Source organism: Phalangium opilio, unplaced genomic scaffold (genome assembly GCF_054372755.1).
Source record: "Phalangium opilio isolate 3A_F unplaced genomic scaffold, DU_Popi_V2 ptg000082l_1, whole genome shotgun sequence".
Taxonomy (NCBI): domain Eukaryota; kingdom Metazoa; phylum Arthropoda; class Arachnida; order Opiliones; family Phalangiidae; genus Phalangium; species Phalangium opilio.
The window spans coordinates 8035798-8058104 of record NW_028324189.1 but is presented as its reverse complement, the minus strand read 5'-3'; the positions used below and the strand labels follow the sequence as shown (position 1 = coordinate 8058104).

Below are 22307 nucleotides of genomic sequence, written 5' to 3'. Positions count from 1 at the left end.
TTGGTATATATTTTTAATTAACTTATAAATCAATAACCAGCATTAGAATTCATTTCGATTAATCGATTCGAACGCCGAAGAAATGGAAGAAAATGTGATTGGAACAGATAAAGAAAGCTAATCCATTACCTTGAAAACCCAAAAAAATCCAAGAAACGTACGCCCAAATGATCTATTTACCAAGGCCTCAATTCGTTGTAAAGAACCTAATTTCCTAATGCTATTAAATTAATTTATTACTAACACGATCGTCTAGCAAAACAGAAATCAATAGTGTAGACTGTAGAATTGCATGGTAAAGTAGCATCTCTATCTTTCTATAATACTATACAGGCTGCACGTGGAATAATACTCATACCTCCCTCTCTATTTCTGGACGGTAGTTTTAACTATAGAGGTACCTCGCGCCGTGATATACGACCTAATCCGTAACTTTAGCATAAAACGAGTTTAATACGGTTAGTCTATAAGCGAAGAACCAACCAGGGGTGGCCCTAAATATCCAGGAACAGCTACAGTTCTCCACTCAATAGAGGCGCGTAGGTCCGTCCAAAGAGAATAAATCTAGAGGAGCAGAAAGTTTAGCCTTTCACAAGGCTTTTGAAAAGCCCAGCCACGGTTTTTGGAGTAACTAGATCCGGTTTATGTTGATTGCAGGGCCGGATTAAAGGGGAGGGGCTGGCCCCCGGGCGCAAGGCTTGCTGGGGGCGATTCCCCTCAGCAACATTTACTGTTCCTTTTTTCTCGGCTTAAGGGGGCGCTTACTATCTCGGCCCCCGGATTCAAAATGGCTTAATCCGGCCCTGTGGGCTAAGCAGCGACATCTTTTACTGGTTAAATTATGTCGGCTGATTATTTTTGGTGGTGGCAAAGGGTTTATCTCTGGGTTGACCGTTGACTTACAAAAGGTAATTTTTAAGTAGACAACACGGTCACGTGAACAACAGGAACTAGTTTCTCCAAATTCAGAGCCGCTCCCTATTTCCAAAGTTACCACTCCACTTTGTATACTCTCTTTGGTCCGTCCGAGTGGGACGAAGGACACGCGGGCGAGAGGGTGATAATCTTTAAAAGGTCATAAAATAGTATAGACCGATTGCATCGAAAAGAATCATGTCTACTATCTCTACGTGTCAATGGCAGATGTTACGCAAAACCGGTATCCTAACCTAACGCCTTTCGAAGAATACCGCCGTCCAATCGTGGCCGGAAAACTAGATTACTTATTTAAGAGTGCACGATTTAATTATATTACAAAAACAGTGTTCAAAATTGGCGAGAATTAAATTATTTTTCTATTTTGTTATTGGTAATTAATCGTTATTTAAATGCAGTAACTCTAATAGAAATATGAATCATTGGTAATTATCTCCATGTTTGGCCTCGACCCACCTCGACCTCTTTCCTATTTTCTTAATTTAGAATAGATCGCGTCGCGGTTAATTAGTTTTAATGATATTGAATTTAATTATCATTTATTTGATCTAAGCCTATTTCTAACTTATTTATTTGTTTTTTTAAAGAAGGACTAAAAAGCTAACGTTATTTTCCGTTATGAACAGAAACTTGAATAATTGTATTTGGTAATTGAATGGTAATTTACGGAGACTAAATTACATGTTGGTTCCCATGCAAGCAAGCCAAAGTTTTTTCTGATAATTTCACTGGCTCCTTTCCCTGACTTGCTCCAATTTAAGTTTGCTTCACTGAATTTTGGAATAAGGCTTTTTACACTTCATAGAGAATGAATAAAAAAATGTAGCGGACCTTTTCAAGGGGAATCATTGAGTGAGTCACCATTATGTCGCGTGCCACTCTAGCGCGTGACGTCGTCGAAGCACTTTTTACTTTTTCGGCACGTGTTTGACACGAAATGACGCCATCGTTAGCTCTATCGTTAAAGGAACACTATGGCGTCACGCGCTTTTTACCACTCCGAGTGATGATGACGTCAAGGAGAGGTATTACACTGGACGTATCTGTGTGTCTGTCACCGCGTTAGCAGTTGGCAAATCGGAGCAAACGTGTTCGCAGAAAGCAATTTTTGGTTTCCACTCCATTATCATCGTTAGGATTAAGAAGTACGCGGCGATCGGATAGGGTTACGACAAACGTCTAGCCTTCCAATGGTAGGGCTTCCACCCAAGGTTCACCCAATTGCGAGTTTTCTTATCACTTATTGTGAAACAATCGCTTTATATACCCTAAACTTCCAAAAATTGTAAGAGAGGCATACGCTTGAATTCAAACGTCAACAATAGCTATGTTTAAAATGATTTTAGGAATAAAACTTCTTAAAAATATTTAACTAGAACTAAGCTAAATTAATGACGATTAAAATAATTAATATCAATTATACTTATTTAATTATTTAAGAAAAATGTCTCGACTCGGAGAGGTTTATTTTGGTTTCCCAACTTGTTTTTATCGCTACCTAATCACAGATTGAAGATTCCTAAGACCCTAGTAACGTTAAAACAATACGAACTACAAATTTTAATTGAGTCTCGACTAGTAGAGGTTTATTTTGGTTTCCCAACTTGTTTTAGCTGATGTAAAATCTCGTGACAGTCTCCCTTGGTTTGTTATAGACGGTATATACGTCTTTTTAGTCATTGTCAAATATGATTCGCTCCAGCAGATTCCGGGGTTCGGGGATGACGAAAAAGGGATTAGATTCTCCATCCATTTTCGGGTTACGAGATAAAAAAGGGGTATTTGTAGTGTTGGATTTGAAAGATAAACGGGATGAAAGTTACTAAGGATCGAAAAAATTGGCTTAGCCAGCTGCTGGTAATATTCCGCCATCCAAGGATGGGTTGGTGGTTGGTGGTAGGGGGTAGAAAGCCAACCAAGAAATTTCATTTTTACGAACAAAGTGGTAACTGACAGCTCATTCGTCAAAACTGACAACGCCATGAGTCAAATTCTTTTACGATTTTTCCTGTCTGTTTTAAATGCACCATACACAAATGTTCAAAAAAAAACCTTGACCTCTGCTATAACCGAATCTTTCTTTACCTCGAGTTGTTACCAGGTAACGGATAACTCGTAATAATTAACGAGCATGCAGGATCTACCATGACGGTATGTCGTAATTAAGGAAGTCGGAAATTCCCCAAATAGTTAAGTAAGGTGTAGTCAGGGATAGATGTAATTTTAGAAGCAGGAATGGAGAACAGAGTAATATCTGGGCGCGCGTCAAAGTCCCGGACCCCCTCCCCGGGGTATGAAAGAAGAGGCGGGGTCAGAGGTAAGAAGAAGGAATTACGTATTTCTCGCCGTCCCCGTCAGCAACGTCATCAAAAGGTAGAGAGTCAAGAAGATAATTTAAAATTTTCGTTATTACGTGTTGGAGGGAGGGGCTCTATACTGGGCTATGAGTCGGATTGAAGTAAATAACAACCGTTCTCAATTCCTGCTTCTAAAATTATATCTATCCCTGGTGTAGTCAATTCTCGCGTCGTTCTCGAACTATATCTCTCAACAGGAGCAGATGACAAAGGAGTCTCGGACGCTAGCTTCCACAATATAGAGGGCAATGGCACCCGCGTACGTCACAGCTGTAACGGTCTCGTTTGCCATAGAGGCGCTATCAGACATTATAGCAGACGATGCTTTTGGTGGATTATATCTGGCACCAATGTCTGCTGGGAATTTTTTTTGTAATAACGGACTAACGGTGGCTACTGAGGTTCGTCCTATCCGATCGCGACATAAATATACACAATATAATTACTTTATTCAAACAGCTGTAACCGTTGGTATTAAGATAAAAGATAAGACTACATTTTGTGACTTTAAACCTACTAAATAGGGTCAAATTAAGTCCAAACTAGCAGAGAACCCCAGGTAAGCCAAGGCTTAATTAACAATTTGTGCCCACTGGAATGATTGGGGTCGGGTTTTCAAAAGATAAAAGCAAGGTTTTAAAAGATGCCGAAACACAATGTTATATATGTGTTTTAGGGCCAAAATATTCCGTATTTTGGCTACAAGAGATTGGAAACGAAATCACTGTCTCTTACTTTTTGAGCTTTAAAAGATCGTGAGTGATTTCTTTTCCCAACCTCTTGTAGCTATCATTTAATTCAAGAAGAAATTTAGAAAAAATTAACTGAAACACAATTTAGTTTTTTAATAGTGTACATACGGTACTAGCTGGGCTTTTCATTATCAATTTTAGCCTAAAAAAAAGATTAAAAAGCCGTTGAAATCCTATTTTTAACTCTAATACTCGTTACGCCTAGGCTAATTATAAGCAGACGATACGTATTTTTAAAGAGAGGCTCCAGACGCGATTTCCCAGATCTCCTTTCGAGACTTTGCAGCCACGCTATTGGTTGGAAAATAAAGCTCAAATTTCCTACGAGAGGTGGCACTGGCGTAATGATTTTGGTTAATAACCTTGACGTTCGCGGATCCCATTGCCCTCTACATTATGGAAGCTAGCGTCCGAGACTCCTTTGTCATCTGCTCCTGCTCTCAATAAGGCTGAAGCATTTCAAAATTCCTGCGTATCTCATAAACTTATATGGCAATAGGTAATGCGCCACAAATTTACCAGTAATTCTTTAGTTAAGTACATCTTTGGCATGGCCCCACTGTGATTATTGTTCCATTAAAACTCCAACAGCAACAAAGGCAAACAACAAGCGAGCAACATACATGAGGCTATATGGATTCTACTTTATCCGACCTATAAGCCATTAAGGATGATAATAGTTTTGGATCGAGAGACGTTCGTTGTTTAATGCCCTAGCTCTTTAAGGGACCGAGTGTTTATCGAAGAACTTATAAAGATACATCAGCGAAATACGGTCCGATAAAAATAAAAACTATGGTCAACTTGAGAGAGAGAGCTTAGAGTATAGACTGTTGGCACGAAACTAACTACACTTTTAATAGAAAGAATAAATATTTACGCACGGATTTGCAGCGCCGTTGAGAGACTTGAAAGGTAAAATGAAATGGCTGCAGACTCGGCTGCAGAAAACCATTTTCTAAGCGATTCGTAAAACAATATCAAATTCATTCCACCTAAAGCCATAAGGCGCTAAGAAGACCAACACTCATTTTTGACAAAACGAAACGTTTATGGACAAACAGTGAATCCAATCCACAGGGGCGAAGTTGCCATTGGGGTATCCTCCCTCTCACCAAGAAGCAACGCCAGAGGGAACCCGAGTTCACTATATACACGCGGGAGGCTAACCTAACTCGCACTGCCTCTAGCGGAGGTTCTTGGCGAGAGTGGGGATACCCCAATGGCGGCCTCGCCCCTGTATGTTGGTTTCTCTGTAATCTCAATTCAGCTAGTCTCGGTTTGACGACGAATGAATAAACTTATTCTAATATAAACAAGTCTCATTTACTCGGTGGCCGGGCCTACACAATAATTATCAAGCCATTTTATTTTCCCTTTATATTTACAAGCATTAGACCCGATGCCCGATGATAAAATAGCCCCGAGCGAGCAACAACTGCAGTTATTATTCGCTTAGCACCTCAACATCGAAAACTCGATAAACAAGACGTATTTACGCCACTATTAACTCGTTAAGCGAGACGCCAAAATATTGGAAAATTTAATTTAATCATAACGCCACTCAATCAGGGATGTCATCGAGTATGGATATGGAAGAGAATTTGTCAAACGCGGCGTTTCAATCTCGCACTAGACGCGCATTCACTCAAGATTTTCGAGCTCTCACGGTTACTCAAGTCTAAAGACGAGTAAATAGAGGGGGCTAAAACAAGAATGATGTGGAAAGGATGGGAAGAAAAGCTAACTATGGAACGACGCGTGTTGGGTGGGACGCCAATAAATGGGGGAGAAATAGTCGGACGCATTGTTAATTGGTCAAGAAGGGCTACAGACGAACCAATTACAATTGAGTCCGACTATTCTTCCCCCATTTTCGGCGTCCCACCCAACCCGAGTCGTTCCACAGTTCAAGCGCCTATTCCTCTCAGATTTATGGATACTTGCATCACTTAAAACCAGAGCCCGAGTATGGATTTTATTTTTCAATCAAATATGTTATGTATGTTCAAGGTAAAGCAAACATGCAGGGTGGAAATTAACCTTCACCGGCAATTGAACCTACAATAAATATTTGCATTGAGCTTGATGACAAACTAAACGAAAAGAGTTCCCCTCTAATTGAAGAAATTAAAACGTTCCGTCGTCTTCGTTGTAATTAATTGAGACCCAATTTCCGTCTCAATTCATTAAAAATAGAAATCCCTACCAACAATCGCATCGCGCCTCAGCGGCGGGTGAACAGACCGCACCCCAGATTAAGAACCTCCCAAAAGATTTTGCAATTTAGTGCATAATTTAATATTTCAACGGTGCTAATCTTAAAATCGCGAAACTACGCAGAGACAGCATTGCCCGAACACTAGATAGAAGGACCCTTGATCCTTTCCCCCTAACCCCCCCCCCCTGGGTCTTTAGCTTATGGATTTTGGGCAGCGTAAGCGCTACTGCCAAGGATCATATATAGCCTATAAGGGATTGGTCATAGAAGTTACACTTAAATTTATTTTCCATAGAATCCACCGTTATTGTGATTGAATCTCCAAAAAATTACATTCTGTCTGGTCCTCTTTGGCGTTACAAAGTCCATGGTACAACCTGGATTAACGCTCCCCCTTAAAAGCACCCCATCACCTGGCCCCAAGTACTTGGGTTTTCTTTTTTTTTTATCCTGTTTCGCAAAATCCTGATATTTTTTCTAGAGATCCCCATAAGAGGGGTTTCTTCTTGCCTTTTTATTTAAGTTGCATTAAAAATTCACCCGCTATTTTTTACCTATATAGCATAAGTAACGTAATAACAACAAATATGACCAGGAATGCATACAGCTAATAGGAATCATAATTTATGTAGTCATTTTTCTCAACGTATCTAGACGGATTTTGTTGGAAAAGCTAGACTAATCATTTATGTATGACCAAGAAGTGATTTCTAGTTTACTAGGGAGACGGATAATAGCCCAAGTATTCGCGCGCCATAGTGCCAGTCCCCCTTTCAAAATACAAGGGGGGACGTAAAAGGAGGCCGTCTATTTCGTCTCCCCTCAGTCGAAAAATACGTAATTTTCTTCATTCGCGTCGCGCTGACGTGAGTTTTCAAGAACCAATGAGATGCTGGTTGTAATTTAGAGGCGGGGATTAACTCCGGACCTACTTTTGGACTGGAGATAAAGCTAGAAATGTGGCGTTGAGCGTTGAACCTCGTGTTAGCAACCAATGAAATCTCAGTTAGAAAGGTACGTCAGAAATGTGAGGCGTGACGGATAGTAAGTTCTCAAGCCCGGCCCATAAAACCCGCCTAGGAAAATCCAAACAATGGGGGCACAATGATTTCTATTAGCGGTACGCATTCATATTGTTATACTTACCGTTGCTACCTTACTTAGGCAAATACTAACATCCCCTTAAACCGAAAAGTAAATTCGCTACCATTTATTTTGATTGGAAAGGGGCCCATGGCCCTCCTCTAAAAACTGACGATTCGATACAACTCACGGAAGAGTAAGTCGTGCATTCATGACAGACAGCGGATTTGGTATAATTACATTTGTTGACAAAACTGAAAAGGGGCTAGAGAGAGAAATTCCCCCTCCCACGTTCCTTAACTTTAACCTCACGCGCTTCACAGGGTTGCCAGTAATGTGTGACTCTACCATCTCTTCGGGTATAAATGGAACTGAATCGAACGGAATACTACAAGCATTTCAAGTCTGTTGTTGATAGCGCGGTTCAATTGCACACGTTGCAAATGGACTTACAACACCAAGAAGCGTTATCTAGTTTACTAGGGAGAAGGTATAAGATGCCTAAGTATTCGCGCGCCATAGTCCCAGTCCCCCTTTCAAAATACAAGGGGAGACGTAAAAGGAGGCCGCGCTATTTCGCCTCTCCTCAGTCGGAAAATACGTAATTTTCGTCATTCGCGTCGTCGCGCTGACGTGAGTTTTCAAGAACCTTCGAGATGCTGGTTGTAATTTAGAGGCGGGATTAACTCTGGACCTATATACGTTTGGACTGGAGATAAAGCTTGAAATTTGGCGAATTTATACCTTCTCCCTAATAAACTAGATATCGTTTCTTGACAACACTCGTTTTGAACACACTATCTATAACAGATTTTGGATGATATGGTCATAAAAAAGCTTTCAAAAGATGAAATTCAAGAATTATGAAACAAATAAGGGGTAAATAACGCGCGAACTATTTGAAATAGATTCATCATTTATAAAGAAGTTGAAGAAATGGAACTTTAACCCACAAGGGGGTTAACAACCGGGAAAAAAATGGAAAAGCTTTTTTTTTCTTTGGATGCAAATCCCGGAATTCCCGAAAGCCATGGGAAAAAAAGAAGAAAAAAGGAAAAAAGGAGGGCGGGGTCTCTCGGTTTCTAAGTAAATTTCAGAGTGAACGGAATAAATAAGAAGAAAGAGCGCGCGTTGAGGTGAATATTATTCAACTCGGCGTTCACTTTCAACCGATGCAAATTTGTCCAAGAAAACAAGCTGAGTCGAACACAATATGGGTTAGCTGTTTAGAGACGTTATGCAGCATTCTGAAAATGTTAGTGGTCTCTGGAAAGAGCCATCAAGTGAGCTTTACTTACTAAGAACATAAGTTTATAAGTGATATGACACTTCCTATATTTCGTAATGCTACTGAGAGACTTACAGCTCGAGCTAGTTCGAGAACGACAAGCGAGAATTGAAGTACTACACTTGGTTAGTTTTGCAGGACTTCCATCTTGTCCTATTTAGTCTGTTCTAAGCCTTTGACAGCGCCTCGCCAGGCGTCGCTTTACCTCGAATCTATGACCTATACTTCCAATCATTTCATGACAAGCTCCAGTTTGTAACCATGAGTCCAGTGACAAACTTATGGTGAACATATCTTATGAACTTATGCCACCCTTTTCAAAAAATCGGGTGGCATGTATGAAGTCCGGTGTGTTTAGAGTATTTTTTCCTAAAGACGAAGAACATTGATTGGGTACGTAGGCAACAAAGACTATAGATATGGCTTCAAACTAGACTTCGGTGGACTGGTAACTGTTGAAGCCCAATCTAACCATGCACGTCTTAGTTGTCCTTATATCCAACCAATCTTCAGTTCCATCTTAACCTAATATAAAGCATATGGTCTATTGTCCCTCGTAAAATGCGAAATGGGACCGCACTTACATGCAAATCCGCAAAATACCAAAATAAAGAGAGCAAAATTCCGATTCTGTAACATCCGCAAAATTGCGTCATTTCAACACGGGCACCATATTGCCTGCTAATCCCCCCTCCCCAAAAAAACCATTTCCGCCTTAAAAAACCCAGAAAACATTTGGGTAAACTCAAGAGGTATAAAAAGGGATAAAAGGAAAAACTGGCTGGATAACCAAAACGAATAAAAACCATCAACGAAGTAACTACTGAAAGCATTAAATTACTAGAAGAAAAAACCCGCTCGCAAATGCAAACCTCTGCTAGAATTCAAGACAACCCAATACTGCTAGAGCAGGGCTCTTCCATTGAAAACCTAAATCAACAAACCTATGGAGAAACGGTGTCGAACCCCAAATATCCCTTCAAGAGAATCAACCCCAAACACCTCCAACTACCACTCACAATCAAAGATACACGGACCATGGAATCTCCGTGTATGGTAGCAAAAGGTTCCAAAAATAATGAGTCCAGCCTTAAAGGTGGAAAACCACCCCGAAATATCCAGGTAGCACCAATCCAAAAAACTCAGAATACGGCTAGATCTTTCAAAGTTAAAGCAACAAAGGACAATGATGTCTACTTCATCGGAAACTGCGCAAGTGATACTACAGAAGATTCACTAGCAGACTACATCGAAAGTAAGAATATAATAATAACTAGCCTGAGAATGTCCAGCAAAAAGCCATATGGAAACTATAACTACATATTAAACACTACAACACCCCTCGATGATGTTCTCAGGGAATCCAACTGGCCAACGGGGATTTCCTGTGCCATCCTAGGGCGTGAAAAGTCAACCGACACCAAAGTCTGGGGCTCCCAGCACGACATAAACCGATTAAGTTGTGGTCCCGACGTAGTATGCTACACTTTCTCGAACCTGTCAAAGGATACGGAGACGCAGGACGTACAAGAGCACCTTAAAGAACTAAAGGTCAATCCTATCTACGTAAACCCCATGAACTCCGGCCGATATTCAAAGGCCTACGAAATTGAATGCCCTAGAATTCAGGAAGCGGTCTTACGAGATAGAAGCAATTGGCCAGTAGGGGTTAAAATAAAGAAAGTAGCTCTTACTTCTGCTACGCTTCAAACAATAGACGAAGTCTGACTTATACCACAAGCCTACGACGTCGCGAGACCGAACCAAAATTTAGGCGGCCTCAAAATTGGACATCTCAACATACGTAGTCTTAAATATAAAGTTGCAGAGGTCGAATACTTACTGAACACCCATAACATTGACGTCCTTGGACTAACAGAATCCTGGTTGAATGACGATATCCCGGACGTAATTTGTAGAATAAACGGCTACAATTTTTGGAGGCAGGATCGTACCGGTAAAAATGGAGGAGGAGTAGTTATCTACTTTAAATGTGACCTCCCAATTGTAAGAATCCACCAACCTGCTGAAAACCATCTGGCCGAATCCAACCTAGAATCAATCTGGGCAGCCATAGACTATCCAAACTCCAGTAAACTCATGATCGGAATAATCTATATCCCTCCTGTAGCAACTTTACCCACAACAATAGACAACCTATCTAACTGTGTAAATTTCGTCCACAACCGAGTAAATACCGAGGTAATCATTCTTGGTGATACTAACTGTGATCAGTTAAAACCTGCCCCTCTATCCGCTAAATCAAAACTGCTAAACAAAGCGATGTTCCACTTTAAACAACTTGTAACCGTCCCTACAAGGATTACTTTAACTTCTAAGACATTGATTGATCATATATACTCAAACTATCCGAATAGAATACTTGAGACCAAAGTGGTGGTATGTGGAGTCTCCGACCACGACCTGACATGGGTAGTAAGAAGAAAATCATGCCCGAAAGCCACCAAAACATTGAAAGCCGTCAGAAATTTAAAACAAATAAACACGGATAGTTTCGTGCGAGACCTTCAGTCAAGGATCGAGACCTCATACTACAGATATACAGACGTAGAAACTAGTCTGGACAGCCTTCAACACGAAATCAGCTCGTGTTTGGACTCGCATGCACCTCTAAGAAGAAAATATGTAAGAACAGACAACGCCCCATGGATCACCCCTTTCATCAAAGGTCAAATCCACCTACGAGACACCTATAAAACCAAAAGTCGACAATCACAATTAAAGGAGACCTACCTGGACTTATACCGGAAACAGAGAAATTACGTCAACAAAATTATACACAAACAAAAATCTACATACTTTAAAGACAATATCGCAGATAGCAACACAAACATATGGAGATTAATAAAACCCTACGTAAAACTGAAAGGCGATCAACGGATCAATGAATTGGTCTACGAGAACAAAAAATATAATGAGCCGGTTCTGATCTCCAACGCACTTAATGACTACTTCATAAATATCGCAGACACATTAGTCTCAGAAAGCAAACGTTCAAACTTCGTCCAGTCACCCCATCCCAATGCTCCTAAAAACCCAGGCACAGAAAATCAAAAGGAAGAACCATCAATGTCCCTGGAGAATTTTGACCCAGTTGACGAGAAAACAGTTTTCTGCATGCTGAAGAAATTAAAAAATAATAAATCAACGGGTATGGATGGTCTTGCCCCCTCTCTACTTAGAGCTTTAGCGGCCATAATTACTACACCAGTCACCAAAATAATCAACCTTTCCTTAACCTCTGGAGTGTTCCCGAGGCAGTGGAAGTTAGCTAAGGTGATACCAATTTATAAAGCAGGAGACTCTAGAGACCCGAAAAACTACAGACCAATTTCTATACTACCAACTTTATCACTAATCTGTGAAAGGATAGTACACACGAAACTATCTAACTACCTAGAAGACGGCTCGGTTCTCTATGCTCTACAATCCGGCTTCAGACCAAAACACTCTACAAAAACCTGCCTTTTTAACGTATACGAAACTATTTTAGATAATTTAAACAACGATATGTACGTCATCATTGTCTTCATCGACCTGTCTAAGGCGTTTGACACGGTGCAACATAATATTTTAATAGAGAACCTGAAACAATCTGGAATTAAAGACAAGGCATTATCCTGGTTAACATCCTATCTAACTAGTAGATTTCAAACTGTATGTTACGAGAACAACTTCTCCCAAAAACAACTAATCAAACATGGGGTTCCACAAGGCAGTGTATTAGGACCTTTGTTGTTCAACGTTTATACTGCTGACCTTCATAAAGTTATCGAATACACAACAGCAAACGAATACGCGGACGACAACGCCTTAGTTGGCGCCGACCAAGACCTACATAAATTGACTATTCAAGTGGAATCGGATCTTGCGAACTTAAAAAAGGCCTTAATCCAGAAAGGTCTAGTCCTTAACGAATCTAAAACCAAGTTTATGTTATTTGCACCAAACGAAAAACTGAGGAAAATTGCTGAAAGTCTGCAATCCATTCATAAGAACACAATCACTCGAGTGGCGACTTTTAAATACTTGGGTATTTGGTTGGACGAGAAGTTCACATGGGAAGAACAAATTAACTATGTATCCAAAAAATTAAAATCCCGTACTTGGCTATTAAGGCCTCTTCAAAATTGTCTAGACATAACAACTCTCCGTCTTATCTATAACGCGTGCATTAAACCAATCTTTGAGTATGGAGACATTTTCTACCACTCAGCAAACTCGAAAAATACTACAAAACTAGACGCGCTATATACAATATGCACAAAGCTGATATCTAAAAGAAACAAGTATTCTTCTGCAACTGAAGCTAAGCTTATAGCTAACATTAAGACACCTAAAGAAAACTATCACTATAATATTTTAACCTTAATGCACTCTATTAAAAACAATAGAGCCCCTCCGTACATACTGGACCACTTCTCCGACCCAAGACTTCATCACAGTACCAGGAGCCACATCAATGACTTTTATGTAGAAACTTGCACCTCCAGATTTCGCCTTAAAAGTGTCAAATTTCGTGGAGTTAAACTTTGGAACAGCCTACAAAACTCAATAAAAAAAATCGAACCCACCACCGAGTTTAAGAACGCTTTAAAAAACTATATTAAAACAATATCTTAATTAGGAATTAATCCATTTTAACCAATTTTAAGTAATTTTAATTTAACAATGGACACCTTTGTAAATAAGACTTGAATCTCTTAAAGGTTGCTCCAATAAAAGCATTTTATTATTATTATTATTAATTTCTTATATGCAAACTAAGCGGGATTGAATAAAACTGAAACTGAAAGTGATACTGAGTCTAAAGAAGCTGCAATTTTCAAGGAAACGCTTGTAACGAATACCATGAAATTGAAAGAATTGGATTAAATTTCACAAAACGTTGATTGGTACATACGATGTTTGAAAAAGAAAATCAAATGAAAATCAAAAATACACTTTCTGTTTGCGCAGATTTTCACGAGACACATTTGTTCCTTGCGCAGTTCAGAACACTTAATTTCAAGAAAATCCTGGTATAGTGGATAGATTACTTTGGATCGCGTTAATACTCAAAGGCACTACTGAACACTGGACTCGAAAATTAGCGAGTACAGTCCAGAGGCTCATAAAGCGTTCTTCGAAGAATGAAGTTCACAAAATATAATTTCTAAATCAAATTGTCCAAGATTAAATACCTCGACATTCGAGTTTTAAGTAATTTTTGTAATTTGTATCACGTCAAAAATATTGAATGTTTGAAGGGGTTTAATTAATTAACTTTCTACCAAAACTATTTCAAACCAAAACCTAAATATAATTAGAATATTAAAAAAAAAACAATTCTGACTTACCAGGTGGACAGACACATTCTCCAGATGGAAGATCACGTTTGGGCCTCGAAGATATATTCTGGTGATTTCCTATATTCTGTAAATGGAAATAATTAAAACGTATTAATTAACTTCAAAGTGGAACGAAACACTTCTCAACAATATAGATAATAAAGTTACTCGAGGCAAATGATAAATTACGTTAAAACTAATTACGTCAAATTAAATCCATTCCATATGAGCTAACACAATTAAGTAATGGGAAATATATTATTGAACAGGGTGAATTTTAGAGTTGACAAAGTTAGCGTAATTAGAATTCAGCATCGAGACATATCTATATTATATATCTATATAAATCAAAGTCCTGTCCAAACCGCTTGCCCTAGAAGGCTGAAAATTTGCAGGAACGTTACTCATAAGTAGTAGGCGCGTACTAAAAAAGATTTTTCCTATCCGCCGCCATCTTAATAAATGGCACCCAGAAATGTAAAAAATCTTCTCTAGGCAACAAAGTCCGCGAGTTGCAACCGATTTCACAATTATTTAGTACACTGGTTTCCTTTAACCTATAGACGGGCTGAATGTTCTTTTTGGTTCGATTTGTGGCCATCTTTTTAAATGGCGTCCAGAAATTTTAAAAACCCTTCTTTATGGAATAATGTCCGCGTGAAAAGTAATAAAAAATGTCCCTAGGGGCTGACGGGCAACGCCGAGTGTCTTCGCTCCTAGGGTGCTACAAAAATATTAGTCATCAGTAAAATCTACCCGTTCTTTATATCATTTTGATGGAAGTTCTAATTACACACAAGCGACGCTGCGGGTAACAGCTAGTTATATAATAATATCGACTTTATTTTCACAAAATTTTTATATTCCTTGGATATGCCCAGACATTTTTCGGACAACATTGAAATTCTCTAATTGTGTTAAATTCCCAGTCTTTACCATGACCTTCCCTTACACTTATACTATGAACCAACCGAGGAAATTTATTTTAATTAACAACAGTTTCATTGACATAGAAAAAAAGACGACAAATGAAACCTCTTCCCCAAACTTTGTGTATTTGTGATTACCAAGAGCAGACCATCATCAAACCCAAACCCCTGAAAAACAGCGCATTACGAAGTTCAAGCGCGTCAAGGGTCATATAGTGCGAGTTCCGCGGTACTCCAACACTTCGAATATAGTCAAGACAACTTGTCACTAGGTTTCAAAGCGATACTAAAGGGGAAAGTGTCGATACGCGTAAGGTACGAAGGTTTGGACAAGTGATCTTGACAATGAAACAAGGATATAGAGTAGAGTAGTAGACCCTAGAGAAGAAGGCTTCCTTCCTGTTACAATGTAGCTGCTCTACCCTCAATTAAAACCTTTCATAGCGTTGACGAGAGGGTGGTCGCTATCTTACCGTCTACTTTTTTCGACAATTGCCGCTAAACTTAAGGACGCCAGCCAATTTGAACCTACAACCAGTTGGGACTAGCTTCTATAATTCTTATCAAATCCTACATTTGCCTATCTATTCAGCTACATTTTACAATATTACGAATATATACACAGTTTCCACTAAAGAGGGTTTTCGCTAATCCCCAGGACCAGTGTTTCCAGGCGGTCAAGATAAGTTCAGTTTGACTCGGTACTTGTCCAACATGACCACGCAGAGAGTATAAAAACACTACATCGAAGGTCTTCTTGTATGAAAACTTTGTAGATTTTGGTCACTTTAATATAGGGCAAATGGTTATTACGTAACTTCATGATGTCAGTATTTGCATCTGATTCTCATGGAACATTACGCAAAAATTGTATCGTTCTTTTTTGATAACTTTCCACGAATTAACTTCTGACGACTTGACTCTGCCTAGAGTTTAGTCTAAAAGTAGCTAAGGGTGGAAAAGGGTAGGGGTCTGCCTATAGTTCAGTCTAAAAATGAGTATACGAAAGGTTATTGTAACAACGACGGGCCTAAAAGTCGTCGACTTTTCGGGCCGCGTCCAAGTATCTCCCCAAAAGAGGACTCCCCTCGAAGGAGTTCCCCGTCGAGAGGAGATATCACCCTTGATAATGACGTTGGTTCAGATCAGAGATGTTCGAGGGGCCAACCACTCGGTGTTTCGTATTTAATATTACCATTACATACCCTAAGAAACCAAGGTGCATGGTCAAAATACACCAGATTCTATTTTAAATTAACACCATTTTATCATTGATGACGAATGATGCGAGGATCACCGGTTCCTCGGACTAGGTTTAAAAAGAAAAAAATCCTTATTTTCCAAGCTTGCTTGCTTGCTTACATTTAAACGCCTCTGGTGAAAGAAGCTAGAAGTTGGAAACACGAATATTCGATTTAAATACATAAGCAGAATCCGACATCTATATAGATCCTTACTTATTTCAAACAGCATCCCCCCTCCTCCAAAAAAAAACTAGATCAAGTAACGGGCGAAAAAAATCCACTGACTGGCAAATGTAACGACTTCAGCTCAAAATATGACTACACGCATCATCATAAGTAACGTAATAGCAATAAGTAAGTCAAAAATAAGCTCGTCGTAAAGAAGTTGGGTAAAAATTATATGAAATACTTCACAGGCACCACGTGACTCCAGGATCCAAAAACTCCGTATAGAGTGGGACTGGACACAACAGAACGCCTCAGTAACTCAAATAGTTTGAACATTGAACCTGTTTTACCCCAAGAGTCAGGCTCTAATCCAATCAGAAAAATAAGAGATTTATTTTCGTCGCTCAACGACAGATGTTACTACAGTCAACTTTGTTAGTCACGTGATCCTATCCCTTAAATGGATACGAGACCAGGCCAACTTGTTTATTCGCTGGTTGGGTCTATTTCCTGACACCCTTTTTCAACATCCCTAACATCTCCATCTTTCAAGGGTGATTTACATTTACTTTGCCAACCCTGAACAGTGAACACTTTTAATTCAGTGTCAAACTTATGGGTTGTACGTTACTTAACGGCATCTCGAAAATACATACATACATACATATAAAAAAGAAACGCGCTTTGAAAGAGCGATTTCTAGACTACGTATTCAGTCGAAGATCAAAACCCCTCAGGTAATTTTTGGATTATATTTCGCGATCACGTCGCTAGAGGGAAAGGGAATTGAACACGAGTTGGGGAGCAAGGGGGGAGGGTCGCCACTAACGTTAGGTAGATTTTGTATTTATAGGTTTCCTATCGGCTTCAGACAATCTTCACTCACCAAAGACGCTTTATTTAAGCTCTATAACTAGACAAGATGCTTATATAATCGCCTGGATTCCGTGTTCCCAACTTTATACCTTCAATAACGACTTCAGCACCCAAATTGCGAAAGTTCTAAGTTACGCTATAGTTCAGGGCTTCCACCACAATATTTCCAGATTGCAATAATAACCCCAACTTTTGCAGGTTTCTCTGACCTTTTAGGCCAAGAAGCGATATTTAGTTTACTAGGGAGGAGGTATAAATTCGCCACATTTCTAGCTTTATCTCCAGTCCAAACGCAGGTCCGGAGTTAATCCCCGCCTCTAAATTACAACCAGCATCTCCTTGGTTCTTGAAAACTCACGTCAGCGCGACACGAATGACGAAAATTACGTATTTTCCGACTGAGGAGAGGCGAAATAGCCCGGCCCCCTTTTACGCCCCCCCCCCCTTGTATTTTGAAAGGGGGACTGGGAATATGGCGCGCGAATACTAAGGCATCTTATACCTTCTCCCTAATAAACTAGATATCGCTTTTTGCTTAGGCCAAAAGTCAGTTCTTGAGGTTACGTTTTATAAGTTTTCTAGTTTCTAAAAGTATATGTAGATTTACCATGACTATTCTTGTCTATGTGAAACTAAATAGTCCATGAAATATCTCTACTCTAGCGTTCGGAAGCAATATTTTATTTTAAAAAAGATAAAAAAATACACCGAGGGGAGTCTTTAGAATAGATCTTTTGTAGTTTCGTCTGGTTTTTTAGGTAATTCATGTATATAAAATGGCTATAGTTCGCGTTGAGGAGTTGAACATTTTCGTAATAAAACCATAGATATTAAATATAATAGTGTTGTGAACAAATGCTTCCAGACATTTGCAAGTGCAATTCAGTTCTATTCAACCGCAAGCGTCACAAATTATTGGCAACCCTGAGAAGCGCGTGTGGTTAAACTAGGCTGCCTCACGTTTAGGTCGTACGTGAAACGTCAAGGTGGCGATTAGCGGGACAACCAGGGCCGGAAATAAGCACATGACACTGGACATTGTCCAATAAAATGTCCCATACATTTTTTTAAAAACTAAGGGGGTCATTGGACGGTTGACCAGTAAATATTTCCGAAGTATTGATAGCTTGACTATGAAGACGCGACACAATTTTTGCGCAGTCCAGTGGACAATGTCCTATAAATTTTCCAGTCAAAGGGGGGGGGGGATCACTGGACGCTGGCCCTATAAGATTTTTTTCTTATTTCCGGCCCTGTATCTTTCTGGGGGGGGGGGGGAATACCTTTAAAGCGCCATCTATCATCCATTTATTAAAATAAAACCAAGTGAAAAGTAAGTGAGCCATGAGGAAAACCGCGTTGTCCGCTAGCTATGGTCCCCGGGCCCCGTATTTACCCATGCACCGATTCGATAGGGTAGCTAAACTCTGCTTAGACGTATCCATATATCTATGAAAAGAACTGTACGCGTATGAACGTTTTTTTATTTGAAACAGGCCTAATGTCCTCTTTTAGAAAAATCACGGTTTTTTCTTCCCAAAAAATGAATCTACGCGAGTAAACTTACAAAAAGGTCGAGCGGTGAATAGTGGCTCGCTTGGGAGGCCATTCTACGGGGGCCACCTCCAAAAAGAATGTACTATCTAAGGCTTAATGTATATAGTACTATAGCCCGTCATAATATTTTCTTGATGTATTAGGAACATCGGCTTACCTACAAGAGTAACTCTCGTATTGCTTGTCATTATAAAGAAATGGTTTCTTTACGAGTTACTAGCGAGGAATAAGTTTTGCGGGAATGCGATTAATTGCTTATTGTAGTTCGTGCGTTGCCGAGTGCACGTTATTCGGGGTCTCCCGCAATAAAGAACTATGTTTTAACCATTGCGGTTAGGTTGGCAACGAGTGGTCCCCAAGAACAAATATTGTCCGCTCTACATGGGTGGAATCGGACAGTCTACTAGCGAAATCAGATGAGTCATTCTTATTTCCAGTGTTACAATAAACGTGGTGTCATACTCATACATGGTGTCATTGTCAATTATTATATATTTTTTGCTAAAGTGCAAAATCAAGGAGGATGATTAAGTATGTAGTGGTATTAATTGGAACCATAGCCGCGTGGGTGTGAATGAATTAAACAAATTCTCCCATATTTAAAGAAAAAACAACGGTCTTCGTGACTTAAACCCTGGATATCTGCGCGAGGCTCGAGTTTAGCACATTTTTTAGCGTATACAAAGACCCGCCAAGGAGAAGCTGGAAGTCTGTTTTATATAAACATTGTTCAAGGGTACGATAGGTACTGTACTCTCTTAAAATAATCGTTAAAAATACTTAAAATTTACACGAGGCGCTAATATATTCTTTAAGTATACGAATAACAGTGTAATTTATAGAATATCTATTTTATAAATCAACTCTTCGTGTTATGTTTGAAACGTAATCTTTTCGACAACCATTTGGCTGCATTTAGAGCGCGGTACTATACTAACCTGTTCTAACTTGATATTCATCTTTGCCTCCATTTCCTTGAACCTGGCATTCATTTTTTCTTCCATCTGCTTTACGAGGCGTTGGTCATTGTGTATCCTCATCATTTCCATTTGCTGGCACTTGGATTCGAGCGAAAGTAACCTGTCCTCCAAGTGAAAGAGTCGCAGTCCGCACAGCGCGGAGAGAATCAAGGACAACGCGCACACTACCCAAAGGAGCACAACGGGACCCATCCCGCACTTCTTGGAGAACTTGACCTTGTCGGCGTTATTTCGAATCATAGCCGAGGACTGTTGAAAGGACGGCGCTTGGTCGCGGACCGACACGACGGAGATTGGTGCCGTCATCGACGCCGTCTTGCTGCCGCCGGAGTGACGCGATTCGGGAACGTAATATCGCTCGCCACCGGGAACGTTCGAACAAAGTTTGTGCGGGCTCGAGTGGTGGCCGCTTCCAGAGCGGGACGGTTCGGAAGACCGATGGTCCGGCGAGTTGCGACCCGTGGATTTAGTCAGCGAACTACGCGACCCGGACGGTGCTAAGCCCTCGTGACCTTTATCGCGCGACTTGTGACCGTTTTCGTTCATTTTCTTCGTTTATTACTCGTAACGCAAAATCCTCTACCGACTATTTCCGGCGGCGGCTTCACAAATTCGTCAAGGCGATTAACGATCCACCGAGTGACATCTCGCTAAACACCATGTCATACGTAACCTTTACGCTGTTAGCCCGTCAAATTATGACAAGCCGCGATCCGACGCGACAACGCGCTGTTCTTCAACCCAGAGTCATTTGCGACTTATACGAACCCTTCCCTTTGTTAATCGGTGACCGATATGACGCGTCGCCAAAACAATATTACCAGGCGTCTCTTCGTCCGCTTCTGGTAAATCCTGAACTAACCCTAACGGGGAATCACGCCTGTTCGACAGACCCGAATCGTCGCTCGAAATCGAAATTAAACGGCCGTGAAAGCGTCGTCCGCTCTTTGTAATGCCGAACCGGCGAATAGCGAGCACCGAGATCCCTTAACTTCGAAAACGCCGGAAGAAAGTTTCCTGGAGCTGATTTCTCGCCCCCTCCCTCCCCCCTTTGTAGCGATTTCACCCTGATGGGGATATATCCTAGAGAAAGGACTACCCACCCTTAACGAACCAAGCTTATCCCCTGGCTGAAATGTCCAAACTTTGATATCGCCATCTATGGCCTTGACAGTGCAACTATTATCGATTTAGTTCACAAAGATTTCGAAAATTATAAGATTTTCTCGTAAGCGACTATAAAATAATTTTAAATTGGATTTGTTTTATTGATTTTGTGACTTAATATTTTCCTAATTAAGTTAATTTGCCCTTGTATTAGCGGCGGTAATAGCGAGTACCAAACAAGAAACATTACGATTACGTAAGGGAGCATCTACGTGTGATAGCGCAAATACCGCCTCATAAATAATGGCTCGTGGATTTTCATATTTAAACCGCGTCATTTGACATTTACGCTAATAGCATACAGCCTTGAGCGTTTAATGTGGTCAGTCAGTCACACTTTGACCCCCGTTCGCCTAAGTAGTTGACCGTTAACGTCCCAAAACGTGTCCAACACACCCAAATGTCCATTAAAGAAAATATTGGATTAAAAATTAAATTTTAAACGTGAAATATATCCATTAGTTTCTATAATATTCAAATTTAGAATTTTAACTTTAACTAAATGTCGCGAACCGTTTGTTTTAAGTCCGGCACCCGAAGCTTTTGTACCGTTAAATTATACACCCAAATTATTTAGGTTACAAGTTCAATATGACCAAGAATACATGCAGCTAATAGGAGTCATAGGAAACGTCACTACAAAATTGTAAAGTGGTTTGGGCTGAGCGTTGATTATCAGTCCGTCAGAACTTTGAGTTACATATAGACATAGACTAGCAGCAAAGGCACGAGGCATTACCCATCATTCCTTACGCTTGTTAATGCGTGATAAAAAATTAGTACTTACGCGTATGTTTTGGTATCCTGATAAATGTAGATAACCATAATTCGCGTAAATTTCACACAATGTTCGAAGTAGATAACCGTAACTCGAGTCAAGTTCACACAATGTTCGAAGTAGATAACCGTAACTCGAGTCAAGTTCACACAATGTTCGAAGTAGATAACCGTAACTCGAGTCAAGTTCACACAATGTTCGAAGTAGATAACCGTAACTCGAGTCAAGTTCACACAATGTTCGAAGTAGATAACCGTAACTCGAGTCAAGTTCACACAATGTTCGAAGTAGATAACCGTAACTCGAGTCAAGTTCACACAATGTTCGAAGTAGATAACCGTAACTCGAGTCAAGTTCACACAATGTTCGAAGTAGATAACCGTAACTCGAGTCAAGTTCACACAATGTTCGAAGTAGATAACCGTAACTCGAGTCAAGTTCACACAATGTTCGAAGTAGATAACCGTAACTCGAGTCAAGTTCACACAATGTTCGAAGTAGATAACCGTAACTCGAGTCAAGTTCACACAATGTTCGAAGTAGATAACCGTAACTCGAGTCAAGTTCACACAATGTTCGAAGTAGATAACCGTAACTCGAGTCAAGTTCACACAATGTTC

The 22307-nt window shown here is 40.1% G+C and overlaps 2 protein-coding genes across 7 annotated transcripts in view; one reads left to right on the top strand and one right to left on the bottom strand.

Annotated features, from left to right (window-relative positions):
- Positions 1–21005, bottom strand: part of LOC149651376 (uncharacterized) — a 96529-nt gene extending 75524 nt beyond the window's left edge. For 2 of the 6 annotated variants that reach the window (XM_089848260.1, XM_089848265.1), the window contains exons 1-2: positions 19701–21005; positions 13998–14073 (exon numbers count right to left, since the gene is read on the bottom strand). In XM_089848260.1, coding sequence (XP_089704386.1) covers positions 13998–14073; positions 19701–20288 — 664 coding nt within the window. In that variant the 5' untranslated portion in view covers positions 20289–21005. The remainder of the gene's footprint in view (positions 1–13997; positions 14074–19700) is intronic. The other 4 variants (XM_089848262.1, XM_089848266.1, XM_089848263.1 and 1 more) reach the window with 3 other exon arrangements.
- LOC149651375 (glutamate receptor U1-like) overlaps positions 1–22307 on the top strand; it is a 41403-nt gene that overhangs the window by 16485 nt on the left and 2611 nt on the right. The gene's annotated exons all lie outside the window — the stretch shown is intronic.